This window comes from Acinonyx jubatus, chromosome B2, assembly GCF_027475565.1.
Source record: "Acinonyx jubatus isolate Ajub_Pintada_27869175 chromosome B2, VMU_Ajub_asm_v1.0, whole genome shotgun sequence".
Classification (NCBI taxonomy): Eukaryota; Metazoa; Chordata; class Mammalia; order Carnivora; family Felidae; genus Acinonyx; species Acinonyx jubatus.
The window spans coordinates 12,899,398-12,919,470 of NC_069385.1; the positions used below are offsets into that span (position 1 = coordinate 12,899,398).

Here is a 20,073-nt window from a genome sequence, read left to right on the forward strand (position 1 = left end):
CTGTATTTTGGTCATGTCCCATGAGTTGTGCTGGTTAGAATATTGATACTTGTATCTTTATTTCTAGAACCATCACAGACCACTTCACAAGATAGGGCTGTTAGTACCTTTATTCTTCTCTTCAATAAGCTTCTCACTCTCTCAACTGCTGCCATCTGCATTTAACTCCTGAAATGTCAATGTTAAAAACATAACTTCTAAAGCCATTACTATGTCTTCAATGCTTCATCATGCTTTAATACATAGATTTCTGATTTCAGTTAGAAGGATATAGCTTGTAGCATACCAATGCTCCCATCAAGAAAACCTGAAAAAGCTCAGTGCCAAAAACATGTTTGAAGGCATCTGAGGCAATATGGACTTGAGGTACCAGTATATTGAAGAGAAAGACATGTTACTGAAAAGGAACCTCCCATTCTGCCTGAAGTTTGATACCTCGGGGCACTTGCCAGTTCTGGGCATGGGGACCGAGACTGAGAAGTTGGGTAGAAGGTGAAGGCTAAGAAGAATCAGAACCGGTCAAAAGTCAGCAATCTTGCAAGGCTGAGGCAGTCAACGCTGGAGTGTGGGGGCTGTCAAGACAGCCAAGACTTGAGGGGACAAAATCTTGGAAAGAAAAAGGGAGTACAGAGAATTTAACCCAACACTTGGCTAGTTTTCTCCTTGAGGCATTTGCTGATTCTTTTTTTAAATGTTTATTTGTTTATGTTGAGAGAGAGCACAGGGGAGGGGCAGAGAGAGAGAGGGAGAGAGAGAATCCCAAGCAGGCTCCACACCATCAGTGTAGAGCCTGACTTGGGGCCCGATCCCACGAACCACGAGACCACGACCTGAGCCAAAATCAAGACTCAGATGCTCAACAGACTGAGCCGCCCAGGCACCCCTCATTTACTGATTCTTAAGCTGAAAAGAGAAATTGAGCAGAAAGTGGTTGAAAAGCCAGGTGGGAGTCTTTGGTAGCCTCACAGTGCCAGATAAGAAGATAAAAATTGAAGCCATGGAGGAAGTGCTCTAGTAAACGCCCCAGGTTTTGTTTGGAGAGCTAAAGTCTAGGAGTGCGTACAACTAAGAGAAAAGTCAGACCGTGAAGAGACTGTAGGGCAGCTTCAAATCTAAATGCACTATGTATTGGGGTTTCCTGCACCCACATCTGTCACCTGCCAGAGAATAGGGTGAATCCTCTCTGACAGAAGATAACATCACCCAGAGCCTCTGTGATTTTTCATATATAATGCCTACTATTTGATGAAAAGTTACTACTTGTTTCAAGAAACAGGATTAAGAGAGAGGATAGACCTGCAAATGACTCAAATGTCAGTTACCAGACACAGACTCTAAACAGATTATGTAAATTTTCCCTGTCTTCATGAACTAATTTTGGTAAGGCTTATTTTGCTGGAATTTCATCCATTTTTATCAAAATTCTCAACATCATGGGCATGGGGCTATTAATAATATCTTCTGATTATGTTCTTAACGTTGGTGGAATCTGTAGTTACGTCTTCCTTACATTCTTTGTATTGGTCATTTGTGCCTTCTTTTTATTCCCCCTTAACAGTTTTCCCAAGTGTTTCTCACTTTTCTTAATCTTTCCAAAACACAACCTTTTGTTTCTCTTGATTCTTTATTATATATTACTTATTAGCCTTTTGTCTTTATTATTAACTTTCTTTTACTTTTTGTAGATTTTTTGGTTCTTTTTCTAGTTTCTTGAGATAGATGTTCAGCTCATTGCCTTTCAACTTAATTTCTGTCTTCTTTATTTCTTTCTTTATTTTTTATTTTAGAGACAGAGAGAGAGAGAGCACGAGCAGGGGAGAGGGGCAGAGAGAGAGAGAGAGAGAGAGAGAATCTTCAGCAGGCTCCCGACATAGGGCTTTGCCTGATTCATGGCCTGAGCTGAAATTAAGTCAGATGTTCAACCGACTGAACCATCCAGGCACCCCCTCCACCTAATTCCTTTCTGATATAATAAAGACTATAAGTGTTGCTTTAAATGCTAAACATTTTTGATACATATTTTGATATGTTTTTATTATCACACAGTTACAAATACTTTCTAATTTCCTTTTTGATTTCTTTTTTGAGTCATAGGTTATTCGGAAGCATATTTGTTACTTTTCAATAGATGGTTAACTTTTACATGTGGCTTGTTATTAACTTTCATCTTAATGTCATTTCGGTCAGAGAACATAGTCTGTACGACTTCAGCCTTCTGGAATACAAACTTGCTTTAGGGCTAGATTTTTGACCCTCCTTTTTTTCTGGTAAATATTTTATATGTGCTACGTGATTTGTTGCTTAGACCCCCACATACTTGCCGTACTACCAGGTTTAGTAGGCTTCATTGATAGGCTTTGCTGTGGTGCTCTCTTCAGCAGCACATCTACTAAAATTGGAACAATATAAAGAAACTCAGCATGGCCCCTGCACATGCTAACGTGTGAAGCATTCCATATTAAAACAAACAAACAAAGAAAACAAAGATGGCCTTTCCTATGAAGAACTTGCAAGTCTGGGAAGTGTTGTGTGATCCCTTTGTGACATTGCTTTCTTGTCAGTGCAGCATGGTGGCCTGACTCCATAGTCTACAAACACCCTTTAATAATCTCTGCTGTATTATTCTAATTTTTCATGACCCTACATGTACTCGTATGGTTAAAAAAAGATTAAAAAATTAATAAATCCACTAATGTTCATAGAAGCACCGTTCACAGTAGCCCAAATTTCCTTCTTCTTATAAGACACCAGTCATCCAGCATGGCCTCATTTTAAATTGATTATATCTGCAAAGACCCTATTTCTAAATAAGGTCACCTACTTCTAACTAAGGTACTTTGGGTTAGGACTTCAACATCTTTTTGGGGGAGGGGGGGATGTAATTCAATCCATAACAGGGACAGGGATATTCTATGTTCACATACGGGAGTCCAAACAAAGGGCAAAATTCCCTCCAAAATGCAGAGCAAGCAGTAAATGCCCTCATAGCCTCTCACACAAATGGCCTGTGATTTAAGGTCCACCCTCAAACTCTTATCCCAGACTAACAACAATCAAATTATTTTTGCCTAGCCTTTGCTTCTACCTCCCTTCCATATAAATGGACGGTCAGTGGCCATTTAACTCCCTTCGGATTGTCTTCCAATTTCCACACTACTCTCTTTTATTCTCTCTTCAGCATCTTTATTAGTTTGGCTCTTCACATGATGTGTAGAAGGTTATCAATAAAGCAATACATTAAAATTGTTACTGAAACCCTAACATTTTCCTTTAAACTATCCTGAGTAGAAATAATCCTGGGTGGGTAGTATAATTTTCACAGAATTGGGAAAACACCTTTCTATCTTTGATTACTTCCTTCACTTTCTCCCATTTCCTTGATACCTGAAATTGATTTGAGAGGTAATAAATCTTATTTTGCAGTTAGAGAAAAGGTTAGTGCCCTTGGGAGGAGTAGCACATTGTTTGAGTTTATTCTGTGTGTAAGTGATGGATAGGACATCCTGTCCCAAGAATGGAGTTGATGGAGTGAGGAGCAAATACCACCAGCTGGAACTCTAAAATGAGAAGAAAAGGTCATGCAAAATACAGCATTCTTTCTTGATAAAAACCCTCAAGAAAGTAGGGATAGAAGGATCATACCTCGAGATCATAAAAGCCATATATGAATGACCCAACGCTAATATCATCCTCAATGGGGAAAAACTGACAGCTCTCCCCCTAAGGTCAGGAACAAGATAGGGATGTCCACTCTCGCCACTGTTATCCAACATAGTATTGGAAGTCTTAGCCTCTGCAATCAGACAACACAAAGAAATAAAAGGCATCCAAATCGGCCAGGAGGAGGTCAAACTTTCACTCTTTGCAGATGACGTGATACTCTGTATGGAAAACCCAGGATTCCACCTGGGTGCTAGAATTGATTCATGAATTCAGCAAAGTTGCAGGATATAAAATCAATGCACAGAAATTGGTTGCATTCCTATACACCAACAATGGTTGCATTCCTATACACCAATAATGGTTGCATTCCTATACACCAACAGTTGCACAAAAAAACATAAAATACCTAGGAATAAATGTAACCAAAGAGGTGAAAAATCTATATGCTGAAAACTATAGAAAGCTTATGGAAGAAATTGAAGAAGACACAAAAAAATGGAAAAAGGTTCCATGCTCCTGGATAGGAAGAACAAATATGGTTAAAATGTCAATACTACCCAAAGCAATCTACATATTCAATGCAATCCTTATCAAAATAACACCAGAATTCTTCACAGAGCTAGAACAAATAATCCTAAATTTTTATGGAACTAGAAGACACCCCGAATAGCCAAAGCAATCTTGAAAAAGAAAACTAAAGCAGGAGGAATCACAATCGCAGACTTCAAGCTATACCACAAAGCTGTAACCATCAAGACAGTATGGTACTGGCACAAGAACAGACACTCAGATCAACGGAACAGAATAGAGAACCCAGAAATGGACCCACAAACGTATGGCCAACTAATCTTTGCCAAAGCAGGAAAGAATATCCAATGGAATACAGACGTCTCTTCAGCAAGTGGTGCTGGGAAAACTGGACAGCGACATGCAGAAGAATGAACCTGGACCACTTTCTTACACCAGACACAAAAATAAACTCAAAATGAATGAAAGGCCTAAATGTAAGACAGGAAGCCATCAAAATCCTCAAGGAGAAAGCAGGCAAAAACCTCTTTGATCTTGGCTGCGGCAACTTCTTACTCAACACGTCTCCAGAGGCAAGGGAAACAAAAGCAAAAATGAACTACTGGGACCTCATCAAAATAAAAAACTTCTGAACAGCAAAGGAAACAATCAGCAAAACTAAAAGGCAACTGACAAGATGGGAGAAGATATTGCAAATAACATCAGATAAAGGGTTAGTATCCAAAATCTATAAAGAACTTCTCAAACTCAACACCCAAAAAACAAATAATCCAGTGAAGAAATGTGCAAGAGAATGTCCAGTGAATGGACACTTCTCCAAAGAAGACATCCAGATAGCCAACCAACACATGAAGGAATGCTCCACATCATTCATCATCAGGCAAATACAAATCAAAACCACAATGAGATACCACCTGACACCTGTCAGAATGGCTAACATTAACAACTCAGGCAACAACAGATGTTGGTGAGGATGCAGAGAAAGCGGATCTCTTTTGCATTGTTGGTGGCAATGCAAGCTGGTGCAGCCACTCTGGAAAACAGTATGGAGGTTCCTCAAAAAAACCTAAAAATAGAACTACCCTATGACCCAGCAATTGCACTACTAGGCATTTATCCATGGGATATAGGTGTGCTGTTTTGAAGGGACACATGCAGCCCCATGTTTATAGCAGCACTATCAACAATAGCCAAAGTATGGAAAGAGCCCAAATGTCCATCGATGGATGAATGGATAAAGAAGATGTGGCATATATATACAACGGAGTATTACTTGACAATCAAAAAGAATGAAATCTTACCATTTGCAACTATGTGGATGGAACTGGAGGGTATTATGCTAAGTGAAATTAGTCAGTCAGAGAAAGACAAAAATCATATGACCTCACTCATATAAGGACTTTAAGAGACAAAACAGATGAACATAAGGGAAGGGAAACAAAAATAATAAAAAACCAGGGAGGGAGACAAAACAGAAGAGACTCATAAATATAGAGAACAAACTGAGAGTTACTGGAGGGGTAGTGGGAGGGGGGATGGGCTAAATGGGTAAAGGGTACAAAATATAAAATTTCCCTATTAAAAGATTTATCCTTCCCCATTATTATTCACTCACTTAAAATTCTTCACACTGTGAAAGGAATTCAAATCCACTTCTAAAGATATGCACAATTTAGCAAGATGAACTAAAAATAAGTACAAACAATGAGGCAAATGAAAAATGTAGGCAGAAAAATAAGGCAGGGCTGGGGATGGCCACCCACAATGTCCAGGCCATGTCCATGTGTGATGCACACACCACCTGCTTCTATCTACTTGACAGACAGAGGTCCCAAGTGTTCTGATAGCTAATGTGAAAAAGAAGTATGTGCCCACCAGTAAGCTTTGTGGTGAACTAGAATCTCAGAGGATGGGACTCAACGTGTTTTTAAAAATAGTTTTCATGTTGTTCTGATGTGTGTTCTTCACGCCTCAAATTCTTGGGGCGCTTGGGTGGCTTAGTCAGTTCAGCATCTGACTTCAGCTCAGATCATGACCTCGTGTTTTGTGGGTTTGAGACCCACATTGGGCTCTGTGCTGACAGCTCAGAGCCTGGAGCCTGCTTCGGATTCTGTGTCTCCTTCTTTCTCTGCCTCTCCCCTGCTCGCACTCTGTCTCTGTCTCTGTCTCTGTCTCTGTCTCTCTCTCTCAAAAATAAACATTAAAAACAAACAAACAAACAAACTCAAGTTCTTAAAGGTTTATGATTTCTCTTCCTCTTACTCATCAGTGTCTTGTCTTTCAGTCATTCCCACATTGGTGTAGAGACATCATAAAGTACATTCTAGATAAAGTACAGGAAAAGCATTTTGAGTAGAATAAAATGTTGTAGGAAATTGCTTTCTTCAAGAGCCATTAGGTGATTAAAGTAATATAAAGGGAAATTTTTTTTGAGAATACAGGATACAATAATATTATTTCCCCTACATCTAAGAGTTAAATAATTTAAAATTAAAACGTTTAATATACATAATAGAGGCGTCCATGAATTTTAATGGTGAAGTAATGAAATAATTCTTTAATATCACAAAGTAATTTATTAATTATTTAGGACAAATCTCAGTGAAGTTATTCTGACTTGCATGATTTAGGTATGCTAATTTGGTGACTTGAATTTCATAATTGCTTAAGGAAGCCTGCTGTTTCCTTCCCAAGACTATATGCATTTGCTGGTGCTCTCAAAATATAACATTTTTAAAGAAAATGAGATAAGACACGTGTATTCTTCCTCTCTGTGTGGTGTCTGTGCATACAATTTCTGAGTGTTCCTGAATGTGAGGTGTGCATTGATTTTCATGCATTGATTCACACGAATAGGAATGCATTTTGAAATTATAGCAAATGTTTTTGGCTGCTGTCTCTGATGTTACTGTAACTGAAATAGTTCAAAAGCACAAAAGGTGATGTCAGGCATTTATGTAAAATTTACTAGTGCTGTTTATAAAGGTACCTTGTGTATTATTGCTTTGTTCATGCACTTTATAGGAAATCCTGTCATCCTGTCATTTCCTTCCATAGTTCAGCTCTTTGTCCCTTTGTCCCCCCATTTCAGCTTAATGTCCCTTAAGCCACATGGTGGGAAGGGGGTGTGGACCTCGGTTAAGTCTCACTGGCTCTTCTAAACGATAGCTTCACTCAATCATATGTATGAAAGATGTGGGCCGAATTTCACATCTATTATTTTGCTATGTCCAAAATGTAAGGCATCATCCATAGACAATCTCCTAAAGAAAAGATTTTATACACTGAGTCACAAATGTCTCCACCCACCCATTGTTAGTCTGATTTTTCCCTAGTTACCAAATCTAATTTTATCCCTTATGTGATAATGGCCATTTATGCAGAGATTTTCTGAATAGATCTTGAAAAACGGCCTCCCTTAAGAAATTTTTAAAAAGCTTCTACTCGTCATCAGAGTTCTATATGTCCCCACTTCCTGTCAGCAACCTGTAGAGGTGGTCATACTTCAGACTTGGCTATCTCACGGATCTGTTCCAACATGCAAGATCTGGAGCTCTTAAGTCCTCTCTTTGATCACCGCTTCATTTATAAAACCCAAGTGGTAGGAGGCAGGACTGGAAAGACTGTGCTGTGGAATCAAATATACCCCAAAATCTGGAGACTTCAAGGCAACAAAAATTTTAGGTCTCACTTGTGGGCCTACTCTGATGCTGGTGACACAGCTCTCTTCCAAGTGGCGAGTCAAGGGCACATATATTCTATACAAATGAGTGGCTTCAGTGTGTTTCACATCCACTCTTTGGTAAACAATTCTGCATTTTCTCGGAGAAAAGGACAACAGGAGAGGAAGAAGAAAATCCAAATGTTTCTGGGTAATTATTTGAAACCACAGCTGGCAGCCTTTCAAGAGGTTGGGAATGGCTCACTCCAGAGAAGGTCTATTCCTTGAAGCTTCTTAAAAATAAACAACCCTGAGGAATTAGCTTACATTGATTTTATTTATGTCAGGCTTAGAGCTGTGTTAATGATGGTCACTTAAACATGAATTGGCACATGGATTCATCTTGCCGGATAATAAACTACATAGCAGTGAAGAGTTTTATGGTCCAAAGCTCTTTCAAACCTCAGTTCCCATCCTCACAACAACCCTGTAAAGTAAGTGGCAGGCTCGTTTTAATCTCTGTTTTACAGATAAGGAAGCTGAGGCTCAGAGAGGTAAGTGAGTTATATAAAGTTAACAGTTTCTAAGTGGGAGCATTGGGATTAGGGTTGACCTCTTTAGCTTCTACAGCTTGATCTTTTTCCTTACATTCATCTCACTACGTGGATTCACTGCTAGAGCAGAGATAGAACTTGGGAAAAGGTGCATATTCTTTTGTCATCATACACAGGCAACCAGAGGAATGGAGGGCATACAGCCTGACTTTTTTTTTTTTTTTTTTTAATCAGAATTAGGCCCCCAGGCTTGGGATGGAGGGGAGCAGATGATTCATCCTGTCTTTGTCATTCATGTTCAGGTAGGTATGCATTCCGACCCTGTGTCCCCACTTGCAAAATTATGTCATTTCTCTTACATCTCTTTAATCTAATAGAGAATTATGGGGTTTTTTTTGTATGATATTGACACTTCCTACCTGTGAACGTGGTTTGCCTTTGTTTTCAATCTTTCTTTTAATCTCTTATAGTGTTTTAAGAGTTTCTTCATGTAGGTCTTGTGTATTTCATCATTAATTCCTAAGTATTTTATTTTTGTTTGTTATTTTAATGGGACTATTTATTCCATGATAGCTTCTGAAGGGTTGTTGTTTGTATGTATCAATTCTATTGATTTCTGCATATTAATTTTTGTATCTAGTCAACCTATTGCTTTCTCTTATTTTAAATAGCTTTATAGTTGATTCACTCAGGTTTTATGGGTCAAGAATTATATAATCTTCAAATAATGATAATTTTAAAGGGCTTACTATGTTTTCCTCTTGTGTAATTGGACCGTTTAGTACCTCCAGTACTGTGTTAAATAATTATTGTGGTAAAGGACACCCTTGTCCTTTTCCTGTTTTTAATGGAAATGTTTTTAGTGTTTTTTCTATTAGGGTAAATCTTGGCTTTGGAGTTGAGCTAGAAATAGTATTACGTTAGAGAAGCATTCATATAGTCACATTCATTTCCTATTTTATTATAGTTATGTGTTTTGACCAGATGGCACATGTCAGTACATGAACTCCTAAGATCACTTTGATGAGACATTGGATCTGGTCTGTGTAATGGAATACAGATTAAAAAAAAAAAAAATGAGGCGCAAGATCATGACCTGAACCAAAGTCGGACGTTCAACTGACTGAGCCACCCAGACGACCCAATGGAATACAGATTTTTAAAAAAATCTAGAGCTGCTCTATTATGGTAGCTAGTAACAACATGAGGCTTTGAACATTTAATATGGCTGGTTATGAACTGAGAAGTACTCTAAGTATAAAACATACATTGGACTCTGAAGACTTAGTATGAAAAAAATCATGTGAAAGATCTCAATATTTTTATATTGATTGTATGTTGAAATACTAATACATTAGAAATCTGCATTAAGTAAATTATGAAAATCAATTATACCTTTTTTCTTTTAACTTATTTAAATATGGGTGCTAGAAAATTTAAAATTACATGTGGGGTTTCATTTGTGGCCTGCATTATATCTTATGTATATCTGCAGTACTTTAAAAAAAATGTTTGTTTATTGATTTTGAGAGAGAGAGAGCTGGCGTGCAAGCCATGCACAGGAGTGGGGGAGGGGCAGAGAGAGAGGAAGAGAGAGAATCCTAAGTCGGGTTCGATCCCACAAACTGTGAGATCATGATTTGAGCCAAATTCAAGTTGGACACTTAACTGACTGAGCCACCCAGGCGCCCCTGCAGTATTATATATATTAGCTGGTGCCTTACTAGGGTTATCCACTGACTGTTCCCTATATACATTCAGGAAGAAAAGGCTGCTATGAGCAGAACGTTTTTGTCCTTCGGTCTTGGATGTGTCTTCTTATGGTCACCTCTGTAACACTGTCGTTACACAACAGTGTATAATTAGGTACCTTTAGATACTCTGCTAGAGCTTAGCAAAACCTGCCTCTCCTCTAGGTGTGTAGTCCTCTGGGGAGGGGTTGGGCTAATTTGCATAAAGAGTTCAGAGACTCCCCACCCACCTAACCTGTTCTCTAAAATTTAAAATTAAGAGGAGATTGTGGATGAACCAGTGTCCAGGTGGGGCAAGAAGGTGACTGAAATAAAATTTTTTCGAGGAAAGTTGTGGTCTGCTTGGTGATCCATTCTTAGTGGAGAATCTGGGGGTTCAAAGAGAAAAATTTCATGTTTAGCACAGAGTGCTGATAGTGGTAAGTCCTCTAGGCTCACCTGCTTTGGTTGCAGTGATTCTGTCTTGGGATGTAGTGTCTGAGTGTGGGAGTTACTGTTACAAATAAAATGAGGTGTTGGCATTCAGTGCCAGGCACAACTCAGCCTGTGTAGGTACCTGGGCCAGCGCAGGTGTTCAGGAGCAGTGGGCAAGTTCATGAAACCTGACACATACCCTTCATGTCCCCTTCAGAGAAGCCATATTTGCATCAAAGTCAGTCAGATCTGATACATACTTACTTAAGATATTGAAGTGTAGCTGAAAAATAGGTATCAGCCCTTCCTAAATGCAGCAGAAAAATAGCTGTAAAAATTGCCAAAGCCATTTTAAGAAAAGGTGGTTTTCTAATCCTTTCCCATAGGATCATTATCACTAGCAGCAATGGCAGAAGCTGTAACTGTACATGTGGCTGTCAGGGAGGGGAGCTGGAGGAGTAATTTATTCTCTAAAGCATCAGCAGTTCTGATTCTAGATATAATTTAAAATTAGGCAAAAAGACAGTTTTGTTTTGAGGCCCTCTCACCTTCCCTTCTTAGTCCTGGGTATGTTCCCCTTCTAGCCAACATTGCCTTTCTTCTCTTCTCCCTAGAAAATTTGTTCATTCATTTAGTCTCTTATCCAACAGACATCTATAGAGCACCTTCTATGCCATGCATCAGGAATACAAAAATGAATAAGATATAGTCCTTGCTGTCCAGGATAGTCTAGCAAAATGAACATTGTGAGAATAAGCGGGGAAGATCACAACAGAGAAATCTTTGCCAAAGGCATTGCATACTTGAGTGGTTGTAGCACCAATCTTCTGTATTACAGCTGAAGGTGGTAATTAATTTTCCTACAGAGACATTCAATTGCCAGATCATAAGAGCTTAGGACAGCTTTATAGTCTCTACACCACTAGATTTTCAAAAGGAAGTAAGGAAATAATGTACTGAGTTCCTATTATCTCACCGCTTTCATATACACTATCGCCATTTAACAGATGTGGAAATAGGGCTTCACAAAACAAGTGACTTGCTTAAGGTCCATAGCATGCAGAAGAGCTGAGATATGAGCTCAGGTCTGCCTGACATACAAGTGCAAGCTCTATTTTCTCACACTGTCTACACAGGAGAAATTCTCTAATTATAGAGCCTCAGATTCCCTAACAAGCAAGGAGTCGGTATTTTTGGGTAGGGAGCTCTCCAACATCCATTTTGTCATCTAAGCAGGTCAATGCATTTAAGGCTGGCCCTGGGTGGTTGACAGCTGAACTACATGTCCTTCTCTGCTGGGAAAGCAAACCAGGGGATCAGCAGGCAGAGCGGATAGGCTCAGAGGGTCTGATGGACTTTGTAATTCCATGGGAGCTGCAAAGAGCAAGTTAGATCCAATGCCTTTCATCCCGGCTGTCTGCCCAATCCTTAAACTGCTGATCTCAGATCCCACACCTATCAGATCTTCCAAAGCTTTTTCAGGGCAGTGGACATGCATTGTATTAATTTTGTAACCCTCTTCCCCCTTTTTTTTTTTTTTTGAGAGAGAGAGAGAGAATGCACACAGGAGCCCGGCGGAGAGAGAGAATCTTAAGCAGACCCCACACTCGGCATGGACCCAATGTGGGCTCAATCCCAGGACCCTGGGATCACGACCTGGGCAAAATCAAGAGTCAGACGCTCAACCAAGGAGCCATCCAGGCTTCCCTGTACCTCCTTCTGTGCTTAACCCAACTGTATTTGTGTAATAGGTACACAATAGGTTAACTGGTGGCTTTGTTTTGACAAGATGAATTATTCTAATAGCAAAATTTTAAACTTCTTCAAGAAACTTTTGGTAAACTCTGTACATGGTAATCTTCCAGAATGTGGCTTGGCTGTATTAAAGAGTTGAAAATTGGTATTTCATGACTAAGACAGGTTTTCTCATGAACTCCACCCTGAATGCACTCTTGACTCCCAACAGGAAATTCTGTTGTGATCACAGAGAAACACATGACTCACGGGAAAGCCTGCCTTGATCTCTCCGCTGCTGCTGCCTCCGTGTGTTTTGAGATGCTTGAACATTTAGGGGAGTTTCCAGTCTTGTTTTGATTCCTCTTTCCTGAATCTCCCTCCTATCCAGGCTCTCCTCCCTGAAAATGTCACGTTTTCCACGTAAAAACCAAACCGAAAAAATGATAACAGGACAACCCATCACAGAACCGTAAATTCTTCACTAGTCCACAGTGATCCTTGCATCTGTGTGTACGCGTTCAATTCAGGTTTTACTCTTAAAGTGAGACCACATTAAACATGCTTAGCCTACGCCTTCAAACTGGAGTCACTGCAGAGTGCATGGCCCGGCCTCCTAGCCCACCGCATCCCCACGGCTCCAGTGCTCGGAGCATGAAGGTGCCACCCAGTCAGTCACGTCCAAGGCCGTTTATGCACATGCAGGTGTGCACCACCGGCCGCGAGCTGTCGGCCCACAGCTTCATTCAGGAGCCCCGAAGCCCAAGTCGCCCCACTGTGGCACAATGGTGTCACCGTCCGTTTTGGGGTCCAATATGTCCTTCCAAGTCAGCTACTCCGTGGGCCCAAGGGCGACCTTGGCCCCGGAGGACTGCAGCACGGCGCCAGGCACGCAGCAGCTCAGGGTGTGGTGGGTCACTGCGCACGCGCAGCGCTCACAGTGCGTGATGCGTCCCTTGGGGCCCAGAGCCCTGGAGCAGAGAGGCGCTTGCGCATCCCGGCTGACATGCGCAGTGGGTGGATCGCTGTACGCGACGGCTTCTCCAGGTTGGGGGCTTCGGCCTCCGGAGTCAGTGATGGGATCCAGGGGCTGGGCAGCGCCTTGTCGTTGTCCTTGCTTGCAGGCCCTGCAGTGGTCCTGGGTCGCGTATCCTTGGGGCCGTTCCCTGAGGTGGTCTTGGGCGAGAAGGGGTGGAGGGACCGGCTCTTGATGGCTGCCTCCTTCTCCAGGAAGCCCCCATCTGGTTCTGTGCCGCTCATCCTGCTGCGCATGCCTGGGCACCCCTGCTGCTTCTCATCTGCCTTCGTCTGCAGGGCCAGTTCCTTCTGGCCCGAAGTGTATCCAGGATTGCCTCACGCTCATTCAGGTAGACATCTGTGGAAAGAGGCAGCAGCAGTCGGAGTCCTTGACGTCATCCCTGGCTCCGTGGAACGTTCTGGGTGGTGTAGCTTGAGACCCCGCTGTGTCTTCTCACGGTAGGCATAGACCTCCCGCCTCGCAATTCTTGCCGTCGTGTGTCATCCTCAGAAACGACTCCGTGTTTTTTCGTTGCTTCTTCACCTATGCTCCAATACAGTGTTTATTTGAAAACCAACACGCATGCACACTTTCCCTTCATTTCCTTCGACAAATTGAAGCTCAAGGCTGTCAACATAAATTTCCGACGTTACCTTTGGTAGGCAGACATCAAACATTATTTTCCAGCCCCTTATAGAAAAAAAAAAGTTTTTGCAGAAAGTTATTGGGGTCGTTCTTTTCGTTTTCACCAGTAATTGGTGCAGAATTTTATTTCAGCCCTGGTTCCTGGCCAAGGTCTTTGGTCCTCAGTTTACGGGCTGTGAAAGCAGTGGTTTGCAAAACGTGATTCAAGTGTGCTTTTCCCAAAATACTGCTCTCCCTTTTTATCTGTTCGAAAACCTGTACTACAGAATTTCTTTTCTGTTTAGTGATGTAGGGGACAGAAAGTCACCATGGGAGGCAGTATAGGCCCTTCATTTCTGCACACACACAGTTGACTGGCAAGCTGGTTAATACGGAAAGCCATATCCTAAGATGTAAAAGTAATGGATGGCAGTGGAAGAAACAACAAACTTCAGGTGACTGCAGGTGCCTGAAATTGAATGCAAGAAAAGGAAAGCGCCTAGAGGAGGAGGGAAATGTATGAGGTGGAGAGGAAGAAGCTTACAAGTTTGCTTTGGCTTGGCTTCTGCTAATTGTGTGGCATAAACTTGAGTCTCTGGTTCTGTAAATGAAGATGAGAAAAATTAGGGGAAATAGAAACTAGAAACCATAGAGCAGTGTCAAAACTAATTTATCTAAAACTGTTAAGAGGTGACAGCAAATCATAAATATCCATAAACAGATTATCCTTCCACTGATGGAACTCAGCTGTTGAATTGTTTTTAGATGTCACGACTCTTAAGAACTGACAAGCTCCAGAGAGGCAACGCCACTATTATTCTCATTTTATAGGTGAGGAAATAGAGGCTGACAGAAGTTAGCTGCTTGCATAGTCGTTCGGCTCGTTGGTGACAGAGGTGTGACTTGAACACAGAGATTCTAAGTTGAATACTCACACACTCAACCACCTGCTTCCTCTGCCCGAGAGAGGCCTTTGGGAATAGTTGGGAGTAGATCTCTTCTTTTGTATTCTACTGGGGTGAAAATATCATAGTCGCTTAGGAGGAAAATAGAACAGTATGGGAATATGTTTGGACACCGATCCCTTGTGAAATATAGATGGGTTGGGGAAAGGTGGGAATTGATTATATCAGATTAATTCTCCTTTCACTTCAAGTGAAATTAAGGAAAAATTGGAAGAATAACTGATTCTGCCAATGTTACCAGCTGTCACCTTGAGAGGTTAGGTCTCAAGGTGGAATATTCCAAGATAGGTGGAAGAGAACAGTTTTCTGCTTTTTGCCCTCTGACCAGAATAACATGGCACCTCAAAAGGAGCAAAGACTCCTTTTTGAAATTTAAAAGACTCCTTTCAAAACTATAGGAATAGGTAGGACCAACTTATCTTGAGGGAATTTATTAATAGAGAACTTCCTATAGTTTTTATGTTAAGGCTGGATTTCTTGTGATATACAAAAGCTTATTAACCAAAACTTTGAGTTATGACTTACTGGGTTTTGAATTTAATTTCTGTTACTCCTTAGGATGTCATTTGGGGCAGCCCAGATCATGCTCTGGTAGCAAACAGCCCTCAACGAAGATTTTTTTCTTAGTCATGGTTTGTGTCCTAGCAGGTTGGCAGAGGGGCTTTGCTGGTAGGGGTCATTCAGGTATTCAGGCTGACTGGGAAACCTGGTCACTATGCTAAAGGAAGAAAAGGGAGGACCCTGGAAGGTCTCACTTATACCATCCAATGCTCCAGAAAGGAAGTGACATTGCTTATAATCCACTGGCTGGATTAGTTCATATTCCCCCCTTACTAGGAAGTGTAGTCCTATCTTGTGCCCAGAAGGCAGAGAACTAGAAGTATTTGGTGGGTAGCACTAATAGCCATCCAAATTCATATGTAAATAGGTGAGACCCTGGTAAATAAAATCCTGTAAATCAAATCTTTTTCCTAGTAGTGTTGATGATATAATTATTTAAAGAATGAAATATTCCCAAATGCCTATTCATAGTTATAGTCACTAAATGAGAAATATGATTTAAGGTTGAGAGAAAAAAACAGAATTTTAACATAGTCATTATTATATTGGTCATGAACGTAGAAATAAGGAAGCTCTTCTTTCGGACCAGGAAGTATAGTAGTAAATCAAGTATTTTTTGTTTGTTTACTTTTTTAAAAGTTTATTTATTTTGAGAGAGAGAGAGAGAGAGAGCGTGCGCATCGGGGGGGGGGGGGTGGGTGGGCAGAAAGAAAGAAGGAGAGAGAGAATCCCAAGCAGGTTCTGCACTGTCAGCACAGAGCACGATGTATGATGTGAGCTGAAACCAAGAGTGGGATGCTTAACCGACTGAGCTACCCAGGCACCCCTATTTGTCTGTTTTGAGTAGAAGATGCAATATATTAGAGAAATTCTAGAATAGTGATAGCAATTAGATTTTATCTTCTGTAACAATTATAATTTTTGTAAAATAGTGGACTCTAAACTTCTTTGATTTCTTCTATTGGTGAAACATACAATTTATTTGCTTTCATCTCCCATATATATATTTATTTGGTTATCAATTACTGTAATAATTTATTGCCTATACTAGAAAATGTTTACAAAGATAGAAATTAAATCTGGAGGGGCACCTGGGTGGCTCAGTCGGTTAAGCATCCGACTTCAGCTCAGGTCATGATCTCACAGTTTGTGGGTTCAGGTCCTGCATCAGGCTCTGCTGACAGCTCAGAGCCTGGAGACTGCTCCTGATTCTGTGTCTCCCTCTCTCTCTGCCTCTCTCTCAAAAACAAATAAACATTAAATTTTTTTTTTCAAAATAAAAAAATTAAATCTAGAAATAAGTAGTCATTTCCTTCCTTCCCCACAAAGAATTGTCTTATCTGTCCCTTTTGGAGACATATGTCCTTGAGCACTTGTTGAACTGGATATTCAGGCTAGGCCAAGGCTCAGTTCTTAGTAGCAGTGTCTGCCAAGCAAAGAGAGAAGGATGTTATATGTTCCAGATAGTTGAAGTCTTTGACTGGAATTGGCAACGGTTGGATACTCTACATCAATTTTTGCTTCTTTTCTGTTGCCATAAGACATCCTACCCCAGGTCTCCATTTTTAGATCATGGAAAGTTACACCCTCACAGGTCTTTCAGTGATTCAAATAAGTCCTTCCGAAGCTGAACTAAGTGGATAATTGAACAGAGGAAACTACAGTGCATCTGAAAGTTCACAATTGCAAGGAGTTAGACAATGGTTAGCAAACTGGATCCAGAAACTATACATAACATCATGGGAAGATTTTATATATGTTTCTTTAGTATGAAAGATGCCTGAACTTTTTGTAGTATATGAACTTTGACTCTCCTATAAGACTTTTTGTTTTTTTTCAAAACTAATTATGAATGTAGTGCTCACAAATTTGAAGGGCAGGAATTACTAGCTTTAGAAATACTATGTGCCAGACATATTTTTAAAAATATCTTGTTTTGAATGATAGATGATATCTTCCAGGAAAGGACTGGAGAACTTTCTGTGCCCATGGCTGGAACTACCCATGTTTTATCTATTTTAGCACAGAAAATAATTTTAATTTGTAATTTTTTTTATTTTAGAGCATGAGTCGGGGAGAAGAAGAAGAGAGAGAGAGAGAGAGAGAGAGAGAGAGAGAGAGAGAGAGAGAGAGAATCTTAAGCAGGCTCCCTGCTCAGCATGAAGCCTGATGTGGGGCTCCATCCCACTGGGATCGTGACCTGAGCCCAAATCAAGAATTAGGCACTCAACCGACTGAACCACCCAGGCGCCCCAGCACAGATAATGATTTTAGAAGCGCTGAGTTTTTAGGAAACTTGAGAGGTTGAGGAAGAATACCTTATGCCTATTGAACTCAAGTAAAAGTACCAGATATTCTGGTATTTAGATGTTAATGCATTATAACAGGCCAGGAATTATATTCAAAATACAAAATAAGCATGACATCTTTCCTAAGTAAGGATTGGTATTACAATGGGAATGTCTGTTTATGTTTAAATTGATTTGTTTGGATAGGGGATTTTAATATACTACACAAAATTTATTGTCGGTTCTTTCAAACCTGGCAGTGGTTTGTAGGAGTATGATAATTATCAAGATCAGAAACTTCCAGGAAGTCATGGGAACGGATTCTGTGTGGCTATGTGTAGTTGTTTCAGAGTTTTAAGGCAGTGGAAGGAAGTAAAGGTTGTGACATTTCAAAGATATCTACAAGGCTACAAACATTAATGAAGATTTTTTTTATTTCATAGATAAAAATAATTATAAAATAATGTAAATTTAATGTGTGTGTATATAACAGCTCAACCTTTACAAAAAGATTGTATGGGAGATATGATGTATATACACAATTTAGTACTTGTTCCACTGAACTTGAAGCTTCTAACTCTTAACAAGATTCTTTATCAAGTACTTTGGAAAGACTTAAAAACATTTTTTTCATATATCAAAAATGCTTTATTGGTGATTGACATTTCTTCTTTCCAACAGATAGTGCTCCCTTAGCTGCCAGCTGTTCTGTGGCAAACCCTCCAGATAAGTCCCTTTCTTGATACCAACTACTGGTTCTCGTACATCTGTCCCACGCACCAGTTGGGTATCATAATACCGTAAAGTCTCCTGAAAACTTCATAATAAATGTGTTTGATTTTTTTTTGATAGTTTTCCTTTCCTTCCTTCCTATTAGCTTATTAAAAGCCAGATGTAAAATGGATGCATAAGTTACTTCTGGCTTCCTAATATTCATTGTTTGACTTGGCCATCAACGTATTGAAGGAAGATAATTCATCAAAACAGCCAGATTGTGTTGACCTAAAATAAAATACCAAAGGGATTTTGAATAACTCTCCCATGTACATCTCTAAATATTTAAAAAGGAAAAGATAGCTTTATTGTGTGAGACCCTTTCAGAAGCAGAGGTCATCTGGCGATCTAAGTCTCTTTTAACTATTTGACTCCTTGACACCATGATTTTTGAGTTAGGCCTATTAAAGTTGTTAGATACAACATATAAATACAGATCTAGCTAACACAGAAGTCATTTGCATCTTTTTGGCCAGTTTTCTGTTCAGTACTGCCACATTTAATGTAATGGCTTGATAATTAAAGGTAAGTGTAACAATTGAGCTATATCAAATACTTAGGAAAACATCTTTATAAAGCAGTTTTAATTTAATCTCTCATTACTTTATTAAAACTTTTTATTTTGAAAAATTTCAAATGTACATGAAAGTAGAAGAAATAGTATAATGACACCGCATTATCCATCATCCAGCTTCAGCAATTATCAATATATTGTCATACATTTTTTAATCTGTAAATCCCCATTTGATTCTATGTTGTTGTTGGTTTTTTTTTATGGTTTTATTGAGGTATAACTTTTACATGCCATTAAAGTCACATTATAAGTGAATGCACACTTCTACTAATTTGTTATTTAGTGATTTGAAATTAATTTATAGAATTATGAAGCTATCACCACAGTCTAGTTTTAGAATATTTCCATCATCCCAACAAGTTTCCCTGTGCCTATTTGCATTCAGTCCTTACTCTCACACTCAACTCCAGGTAACCACTAATCTGCAAAATCTATAGATTTCTACTTTCTGGACGTTTCATATAAATGGAATCATACAGTGTGTAATCTTTTGCATGTCTCTTAGAGTGTTTTGATATAACGTTCATCAGTGCAGTCACATGTACTAGTGGTTCATTCCTTTTTATTGCTGAATTGTATTTCATCGTATGGATATGTTTCAATTTTCATTACCATTCATCAGTTGATCAACAATAGGATTGTTTCTACTTTTGGGCTTTTATGTTATGTATAATGTTGTTAAGAACATTCATGTAATATGTGTGAATTGTGGGAATATGTGTTTTGATCTCTCTTGGGTAGGTACCTTATTTGTGGAATTGCTGGGTTGTTTACTATTTACCTCTTTAAGAAACTCCCAAGCTGTTGCCCAAATGGCTGTACCATTTTATATTCTCAGCAGCAGTATGAGGGCTCCTGATCTCCACATCCTCACCAACACTTGGTTTTACCTGTCTTTTTTATGAAAGCCATTGTAATGGGTGCATAGTGGTGTCTCATTGTCCTTTCTAATTATCTCTTAAAT

The 20,073-nt window shown here is 39.7% G+C and overlaps 1 protein-coding gene and 1 pseudogene across 1 annotated transcript; both read left to right on the plus strand.

Moving 5' to 3' along the window:
* Positions 1-355: 355 nt before the first annotated feature.
* LOC128315755 (uncharacterized) lies at positions 356-18,604 on the plus strand. Its single transcript, XM_053223337.1, has 3 exons — positions 356-492; positions 13,011-13,781; positions 18,443-18,604. The coding sequence occupies exons 1-3, from the start codon at positions 356-358 to the stop codon at positions 18,444-18,446; spliced, it is 912 nt and encodes a 303-aa protein (XP_053079312.1). The 3' UTR covers positions 18,447-18,604.
* LOC113598970 (uncharacterized) lies at positions 2,366-2,463 on the plus strand (annotated as a pseudogene).
* Positions 18,605-20,073: the final 1,469 nt, after the last annotated feature.